General features: G+C 38.2%; 2 protein-coding genes across 2 annotated transcripts in view; one reads left to right on the top strand and one right to left on the bottom strand.

Moving 5' to 3' along the window:
* pin1 (peptidylprolyl cis/trans isomerase, NIMA-interacting 1) overlaps nt 1-7885 on the bottom strand; it is a 10423-nt gene extending 2538 nt beyond the window's left edge. The window contains exons 1-4 of the mRNA XM_050045381.1: nt 7721-7885; nt 5152-5234; nt 2033-2141; nt 1830-1940 (exon numbers count right to left, since the gene is read on the bottom strand). Of these exons, the coding sequence (XP_049901338.1) occupies nt 1830-1940; nt 2033-2141; nt 5152-5234; nt 7721-7778 (361 nt within the window). The 5' untranslated portion in view covers nt 7779-7885. The remainder of the gene's footprint in view (nt 1-1829; nt 1941-2032; nt 2142-5151; nt 5235-7720) is intronic.
* A 79-nt stretch (nt 7886-7964) lies between these two features.
* ubl5 (ubiquitin like 5) overlaps nt 7965-9685 on the top strand; it is a 5348-nt gene continuing 3627 nt past the window's right edge. The window contains exons 1-2 of the mRNA XM_050045163.1: nt 7965-8082; nt 8466-8530. Coding sequence (XP_049901120.1) covers nt 8475-8530 — 56 coding nt within the window. The 5' untranslated portion in view covers nt 7965-8082; nt 8466-8474. The remainder of the gene's footprint in view (nt 8083-8465; nt 8531-9685) is intronic.

The following is a 9685-nucleotide window of genomic DNA, read 5'->3' on the forward strand; positions in this document are numbered from 1 at the left end:
CATGTCTGCGTTACATAGCAACGGTGACAGCGGAGTCCTGAGGGAACTATTTTTGTTGGCGGAAGACAAATAAAATGCTTAAATTATCTATTTTGTCCTCATTTTTCAACATTTCTTAATCAGCCTTGCTTATTTAACCGTTGAACTGTTGTATAAAAGCAATATCATATTGCTTAATCATCTTTTACAATATTCATTATTGAATTTTTATTGTTTATTTGGTTTCACTTTCAGTCTGGGCGTGTCATATGGGCATGGCCAGTAATTGCTATTAAGCTGGAAACTTGCCACCACAGTGCTGGTAAATAAGAGCAACGGTGCCAGAAATAAACTTTGGCAAACAACACACAAACTCTGTGCATGGAGTGAAAGCACACATTTGGGTGGAATGACCTTTTAAATTCCTGGCTAATTAGGGCATACAGGTGCCTACCAACAGTGCTCATGAACCAAATTTACCTACCAAAATAAAACTTCCTGCACTAAAACTCTTCCTGGAGGTAAATCCAGTTTTTGTTCTTCATTATGATATTGTCAACAAATGCCACGAAAAGACCAAAACCAACAATACATTAGTTTCCAAATTATTTCTGAATTTCCTACCCAGCCTGTGCCACTCAGCCACAAGTTCATTTGTTCCTACTTAAGACAGATATCTTGTAAGAACAGTCACAAATAAATAGCTTCCTTTAAAAAAAAAGACCAAATAATTTCCTAAAATGTCCCGTTTGAGACTATTTTCAGCTGCAGATTAATACACATTAACCAGACTTATCCGCTAACCCACACTTCTGTAACTCTCCTCCATTTTATCCTGTATTCATTATGTACAGAGCAGCAGATTAGCTTCAGATAGACACTATATCACAATACATCTTTTGCATTTCTTTTTCTTGTGTAACAATGTTTGTCAGTGTTATCCTGGTAAACAAGCTGACAAAAAACCCAACATATTAAAACAAACACACTTAGCAACTTATGGCATATCTGTTTAACTTTTGTGGGCTGCCTCAAGGACATAAAGAATTGGATGGCACAGAACGTCCTTCAGCTGAATGAGGGCAAATCAGAAGTCCTCTTTTCCCCCGTGACTCAATCGAAGGGATTTCTGACCAGCTCAGTAAAGAAATGCAGCAGTAAAAGCCAGCTTTTTTCAATGTGCACCATTTCCAAAATCAAGCCATTTCTCTCCCTCAAAGACCTGCAAATAGTCACCCAAGCTCTCATCTTCTCCCATTCAGACTACAATAAATCTCTGTACGCTGGTATTAATCAGTCCTTTCTGTCCCACCTCCAACCTATTCAGAATGCCGAGGAGGACAGACCATATCACACCCGTTTTAGCCTCTGTCCACTGGCTGCCTATAAAGCTCAGAATTGACTTTAAGGTTCTCCTGATTGTGTAGAAAGCCCTAAATGGGCTGGCCCCATCCTACATGGCAGACCTTCTAACCCACTACTCTACGCCCAGGTCCCTTAGGTCAGCTGACCTGGGGCTCCTGGCTGTCCCACGCTCCAGACTTAAGCTCAGTGGTGATCGTGCCGTTGCTGTGTGTCCCCCAAACTGTGGACCAGCATCCCGCTCCCAATCAGATCCACCCCCACTATTGATGTTGAGGCTCAAAACACAGGCCTGTGTGTGTTGTGTCACTAAGCTGTGTACCTGACAGTTGTGTTGCCTGTCGCGTATGTGTTTTTGGCATTATATTCCTTCTGTACAGCACCTTGGTCAATGTGAGTTGTGTTTAAATGCGCTTTATAAATAATATGAGTTGAGTTGACTTATGTATCTATGAATAGGGTTAGCACTTGTTTGTGTGTGTGTGTACCTCTGCCAAATAATCCCAAATCTCCACCGTTCTTAGCTGAGCTGCAGTCGCTGAACTGAGAAGCCAGGGACTCAAACTTCTCCTCTCCAGACTTGATCTCTTCTATGTATTCTGCTCACAACAGAGAAATAAAGAACAAAGTCAGGATGCTGATCAGATCTGATCACGCCCCCCCCCAACTCCCTCCTTGATGCCTTACGCACTCTGTATGAGTTCCAGGGCCTCCTCTTTAGTCCGTGTGATATTTTGTTCCCGCCAAGAAGATGGACGTCGTGACTGATTATGTTTCACCAGGAGGTGAGAGCAGCGTACCTGAGTGAGAGAGTGAAGAAACAAACTGATCAGAATCAATAAGATGTGTTTGCTGAGTTGTGCCAGTCTTTGTTTGTCTCTTAGATAGGCCAGGACCACTTTCTAATAAGACATATAATGATTTATAAGTTATAACTAATGCTTTATCATTGTTTATAAAGCATTTACTGATGCTTTACAGATAATTAATACTTAAACCAATATGTTGTTAAGAGAAATACGTGATTCTTTAGGGATTTACTGACATGACTTTGGACTTCATGGCTCAGTAGGAAGTGAGTGGATATTAATAAAGTGTTTTGAGTTTCTTACTTGAGCGGTAAATGGAAGTCATAAAGATTTATATGCCAATAACTGATAGGCTCAGGAGCTGTAAATGTAAATAAGTCATAAACCAACACTGTGCACCCAAACTTTGTGTAAACCCAGTAAACTCAATTTGAAATTCTAATGGAGACGCCGAAGTCTCCAAAGATGCCATTATGTCTAAATTTTGTGCATGTAGTGAAATGATGCACAAGGAATCTTGAATATTTCCATCTGACGGAGTAGAACGACCTTGGGTTGAATTTTCTCTCAGAGTAAATACCATATCATTTTAATGAAGAGCTGGAAGAACATCAAACTGAATATGATAATTAGTTAATGGTCAGTCGCCGTTACTAGCATGTTTTGGGTAATTGATTAATTGTTTGGGCAATTTTTCAATATTTGCTGGTTCCAGGTTCTCAACTGAGATGATTTTCTGATTTTCTTTTCTTTACATGATAATAAACTGAATAAATTTGGGCTTTTGATTATATTCATTCATTCATTTTCCGTAACCTCTTATCCTGTTAGGGGTCGTGAGGGGGCTGGAGCCAATCCCAGCTGACATTGGGCGAGAGACTATCGCAGGGCCGACACATAGACCCAGACAAGAATTCATGCTCGCATTAATACCTACGGACAATTTAGAGTCACCAATTAACCTTTGAATTGTGGGAGGAAGCTGGAGTACCTGGGGAAAACCCAGGCTGACACGGGGAGAACATGCAAACTCCACACAGAAGGGCTTTGGATTGTAGGTCAGCCTAATTCCTCAACACAACAGAGTAACTAATATCTTAAGTAATAATTATAAGTAATAAAACTGCCCTGCCTCAGGCACCTATCTAAACAATGAGGTGTGTCCCGTTAACAAGTACTGACAAAAAATGTCTAAGGCAGCCATGAGAACAAAAAGGTTTTTCAAGTCGAACACGCCCTACTTGTGTTTTCACAGACTCATTTTTTATGATGCTTGTTGCTATAGATACCATTCACTGTAGGTGTATCAATGGGATGTTTTTACCTTCACTGTACTGTATGATGAAAATTCAAGCAGACAGAATTAAAATAAAAAAAGACTGAATAAGTTTTATCTAGTGTCTCATTGAACGTAGTATCTCATTGTGTTCAGTACATTTAGAGGTCCTTTATTTATTATCATTCTGAAATTTAAAATCTTTGGGTTTTGGATTGTTGATTGAACAAAATCTACAGACATAATAAATAAAAATCTTGTAACTTTGAGCTTTGGGAAGTTATGACTGACATTTTTCACTATTTTCTGACATTTTATAAACAAATATATAAAACAATGACAACAGTAAACAAACTGATTAATTAATAAAGAGATAACTGTTAGATGCAGCAATGTCAAGCACACAAGCATGGAGTATATTCAGAAATATTAACAAAATTAATTTTCAACAGAAAACTAGCCGTGTTAGAAGAAGTGACTGACTGGAGGAAAAAAAAACACAACCCTTTGAGGACCTCGACCACAAGCAACTGAGCAATTTTAGCTCCTTCTACTCATGTACAAATACGCTTGTGTTTAAGTTAAGTGAAGGTGTGCCCTGTTTAATACTGTACAGACCACAAAAACAGACTCGGAGTTGAGTTTATAGAAGGAAACAGAAATTTAAATCTTAATATTGGTCAGAAAAATCGAAATTACAAATGTACTTCAAACAGTTTGGTCCTGGCAGTGTGTATGATCAAATGATGAAGACAAAGTCTACAAATAACAAAATGTCCTGGATGTCCCAGTTTGATTTCTTTCTCCCTCTGACAAAGAGTTTCTAAAGATAGGAACCGTTAATGGTACAGTTTATGAGAAACATGCAATCAACAGGGTGTGTACAAACAGTAACGTTGGATAAGAATTAAATTAATCATCAATGTAAAGTGACAAGCAGTCAGCAGTAACAGACTACAGGTAGGCCTGGGCGACATGAACAATAAATAATACTGCAATATTTTTAAGCTATATGGCAATACACAATATATATCTCGATATTTTCAAGTCTTCTGCTGTGGACTGAAATACTCATCTACTAAAGAGATAACTGTTACTATGAAGTTAAATAAAGGACTGCTGAGGAGGACTGAAACATCAGTATAAAGTCAGCAGGGTGTCGAAGTGCTTTGCCTCAGCAGTCTTACAGAGCTGCTATATTTCTGCAAAGCACCAGATGTCACTGTTACCTCTTTTCAGTTGGAAGTCCCAAAGCTTCATAAAGCCCCGTCCACTCATTAATTTAATCATCACATTACTAAACTTTGTCAGACTTGCTCTTATCTTATGTTAAAAAGCACTTTGTAACACTTACTTCGAAAGCGTTATTTTTTGTTCTTTGTAGTGTGAACCTCCTTCCTTCAACAATTTTGCACATTTATGCACAAAACTAGCACTTCTAAAAACTACAAAGCAGTCATTTTAACTCACGTATATTGTAAATATTTTAAAGTATATTTTTTTCAAATATTTCTACTATAATTTCCTTCTACTCTATATTTATGTTTATTTACTTTTGCAATACTTGCTTTTATTTTGAATGTCATTTTTCCTGACTGTGTTTATTTTGTACACCAAAGCAAATTCCTTGTATGTGAAAACCAGTTTGAAATAAACCACTTTCTGATTCTAATAAAAGTTTATTGTTATAATGAAAAGTGCATATAAAATATTACACATAATAACCTTATCTGGCTCTCCACGGCCATCTCCCACTGGACGTTCCCACTGGCTGTTATTGGTGTTGCGATTAAAGTAGTACACTCTGCCTGGGGGGCAAAGAAGAGACAGTCATTAAAGCTGCATTCATTGATTCTTTTAAACAAATGGAGGCAGGAGAAAAAGCAGAACATTCAATATTAACACCTTACAAAGTTGATATGGCAACTGTGTTTGGGGACGCACTGAACCTGTTTTAACAGCATCTCAGTTTTAATTTACTGCATTTTTTGAAGTAGCTGAAATAAAACCACTGGATGCTCGACTGTGGCCTGTTGCTCTACTAAAGTGCAAATCACCAGCCACATTATTACTGGATCAGATTACAATTATGTCTCTGTCTCTGATTTATATATTTTAATCTAATTTTTCAGTTGCTGGCTTCTGTGTTTTGTCACCGTCACACTACAGCTGAACAAATATATTTTAAATGTAATGTAGGCTATGGCCGAAATGACTAATTAATGTAAACATTTGACAAAACTTTATTGCGTCAACTTATCAACACTTCTCCCCTCTCTTACTAAGTCTCTTTAAAAAAAAAACATAAATGTGCACAGTCCACATACAGGCCCGCAAATACATGACAAATTAATCATAATCCTGCCGAGCTCCAGCGGCAGAGCTCACAATCCCAATCATTAATATCTGTATATTGACTGGATTTAAATGGAGGCTCTTGTAGTATCGGAGCTCCACCGATGGATTTGTTCATTCACTGCACGTAACTCATAACTCAGAGTGAACATAGTCAGAGCTGATTGAACAATGTGATCAACTGAAAACTGAGTTTTCCATCTCAGGGTTCATTAACTCAGAGCTCAGGGTTGGGTTAGACTCAGAGTTTGCTGGAACAGACCTCAATGGCAATATTAGCTTTATTTAGCAGATCATGTACTGGCTCTGACGTGACCGATCCACATTATCATGTCATATCATCTTATGACATTAAGGGTTTCTGTAATCAGTTGTTTTAATGTAGTCACAATAGATCACATAAAATATATTTTCCAATGAGTTCTACATAATGAGATGTACTGCTTTTAAATGTGGGAAGAGGGGAGTGCTGGAACTCTGTTGAGCCTGAGTTGAGGTATCAGAACCAGCCCAGACTCCAAAATTCACTCTGCTTTGAGCTCCATCTTGGTGTACAATGACCCCTGAGGAAAATATGTGGCTATCAAAAAAATATGGGAAAACATAGCTATGAATATTATATGCAATTTCTGCCTATAGAGGCCCCAAAATGCCACATACTGGACCTTTAGGCTACATGAAAATCCTCCTGGATCAGCTGGAAAATGCATTTTCACAAAGCTGAAAACTGGGCTGTTTTTCAGACACCATGAAAAGTTGACTTTTTAGAAATGTGTGGTTCTCAGAGGACAGTGAAGCTACAAAGTTATGATGTAGTGTAAATCAGCACATCAGCAGAATCAGCCAAAATGCTGATAATATCAGTACATCATCTGTGTCGGACGATATTGGCTTTAAAATGAACTATCAGAATCGGCCATCATGCTTTTTTTTAAAATTTGCACAATGAATGAATATTACATGCACTGAGAAGTATTATACTTCATCTGCTGGTGGGCCATCATGATAAGAGTATGCATGTACAGTATGATTTTAATTCCACGACTTGATGATCACTAAAATTAGGTGGGGAAAAAAAGTGGATATATTGATATTGGTCAAATGAGTTGTTACATATCGGCATATGGGATATGGTGCATCCTTTATATGATGATCTTACAGAGTATGATGCATTGCTGTAGATTAAACTTACTGACAATCAATAACATAAAATTAGCACAGGCTCAATCTACAGCAGTGAAATACAACATACACATTAATGCATCAGTCATATTCCAAAAACATCACATTTCACAGTAAAACACTGACAGGGAACATCTTACTGCAGAATGACTACTTCTGCTTATGATACTGTAAGTATGCTTGGCTGATACGTAATTACATACTTCTGTTTAAGTAAGGTGTTGAATGCAGGACTTTAACTTGCAGAGTATTTTCACAGTGGTGTGTTAATATGTAATACTCAGGTAAAGGATCTAAATACTTCCACCACTGTTGTGCTGCAGCCTATGAGCCACAGCTGTGTAGAAGAAGGCTAAACTATTAAAGATTTATGTTTTAAATGGGACTGGACTGTAGTAAGCTTTTCGGCAACCCAACATAAACGAGTAAAAATAATGCTGAGGCTGCACGTGAAGCTCTGGAGCAGTATGACGTCATGCAGGGCCCCGCAGCAGCCAGGTTGAATGGATCAGCCCTGGCGCGCAATCATGAAACAACACACCTAATAACAGCCAAACACCACATTTAACAAAACACACCTATAACACCGAGATACCCATCACTAGTTTCAGCATATCGCCATTAAAGTTACACCCCCATCTGCCTCGTTTCAACAGTAGTACACGGTGCTGGTGCTGCTAGCTAGTTAGCTAAGTTTACTTACATATCACCATTTAGCAAGGTAGCCAGTATTAGTTTCCTCTTGTGTGTTCATTACCTGAATTGCGGCTCATTCTCTTCTCCCACCCTGGCGGTAACTTCTCCTCGTCTGCCATTATTTTGTGTCAGTAGCAGCGTTTTACAAATTTAATTTCAATGAAGCTACCGTGTGACAGGTTTGGGCTGCAGCTTAGCTAAGTACACTACGACAGTTGGCACTGTGTTTACGGTACGAGTTGTTTTCAGAATCAGGACCCGCCTTTATCTGTCCTGTCATAGGCTGATTTGGGCTGTCAATCATCACTGCGCGCATTTGATTGGTCGAAAGTGTAAGCTACGCAACTGCATCAGCAGGACACAGAGCGTTCCAGAAAATATAATCGACACGGTGGTTTTCGTTATTCTGTTGTGAATTTCAAGGTAGGAATATCACATTAGACACATTGTTATTGTAGATGTAACGTTATACTCGGCATTTTAAAGGCAAGATGTAGGTTTCCGTGTGTGCTTTGTAACATGACGCACGTTGGTCTGTACAATATTGTATGTAACAGTAGCGGCGTTGTGAGCTGTAACGTTAGCTAGCTAATGTTAGCAAACGTCAAACTAAACCTGTTTGTTATGAACTGAATTTAAAGCCCCCTTTTCTTCTCTGTGGCACACTGTGATTAAACCACATTAGCTATAGCTTCTAACTAGCTATGTGTACGAGTATTACTGCCCAAAGTTGTGTGGGTGATGCTTTTAAGCGACGCAACCCTCACATGTTATGCTAACTCTGTCTCATTTTCTTCTGCTTACAGGAACCGAAGATGATCGAGGTTGTTTGCAACGATCGTCTGGGCAAGAAAGTCCGCGTCAAGTGCAAGTATCCTTCACTGAAACTGTGGAGATAATCCGGAGTATCGCATCCTGCCACATGTGTAACACCTGGGCCCACGTAAGGCTAACGTGGAGTTAGCATTAGCTGAAGAGTTGATACGTTTCAAGTGTCACATTAGCAACAGTTACAGAAAAGTAGTTGTTTCTGATGAAACTCTTGTATCTAAGGCCTCCTCTCCAATACAACATGTATATATATATATATATATATATATATATATCTCAGAAAAATCTCACACAAGTAAAAACTATAATCTAATACATAAAATAATGCAGAAGATAAAATATAAAACTATATGTTTGTGATAGACAGGTGTACAGTAATTGCTAAGTGAATGAACTGTAATGTAAACAGGAAAGTTGTAATGTATGTGTATAATGAGGAGAAATAATATATTGAGATCTGCTGGCTGGAATGCCATAAGCAAATGATTTACATAATTTTCCTATCAGGGTAGAAATATTTGATCAAAGGATGAAGATAATGTCTCAGTACAGCTCGTTATTGATTTGCAGTGACCCTTCCGCTTAAAGGGAAGCTTCACCCACAAAATTACCTTTGTATATCAGTCAGTCATGCTGTGTTACCTTGATTCAAGTAAACTTTGTTTTTCTCACATGCCTCCACAGAAAACAGCGACCACATTGGTTTATTGATTGATTGTGGACCATGTTTAACAACAGCAAAACTATATCAAAACATCCTCTCACACAACTCATGCAGTATAATCTCATTTAAGTCTCATTTATCCAGTTGTATGCGCAGCACTTCCCAAACACATGGGTTTTAGTTAAAGAAAAACCCCTCAGTATTGGAGCTTCACTTTCAGTTTATTTAAAAATAGTAATGCTTTAGTGAATATGCATGTGCTTGGAGAGTACTGAGCATAAGACTGCATAAATGAGACTTGGATAATATTGCATGAGCTGTATAAGAGTTTGTTTACCAGTATTTGATACAGTTTTGCTGATGTTAATTGTAGCCCCTAGGGATGCACGATAACTTTTCTTTTAAACCGATACCGATAACCGATAACCGATAACTTTCAGCTACTAAAGGCCGATACTGATAACCGATAACACACACACGTATACATTTTGATCTTAGATATATATATATATATATATATATATATATATA

Source organism: Epinephelus moara, chromosome 5 (assembly GCF_006386435.1).
Source record: "Epinephelus moara isolate mb chromosome 5, YSFRI_EMoa_1.0, whole genome shotgun sequence".
NCBI classification, from domain to species: Eukaryota; Metazoa; Chordata; class Actinopteri; order Perciformes; family Serranidae; genus Epinephelus; species Epinephelus moara.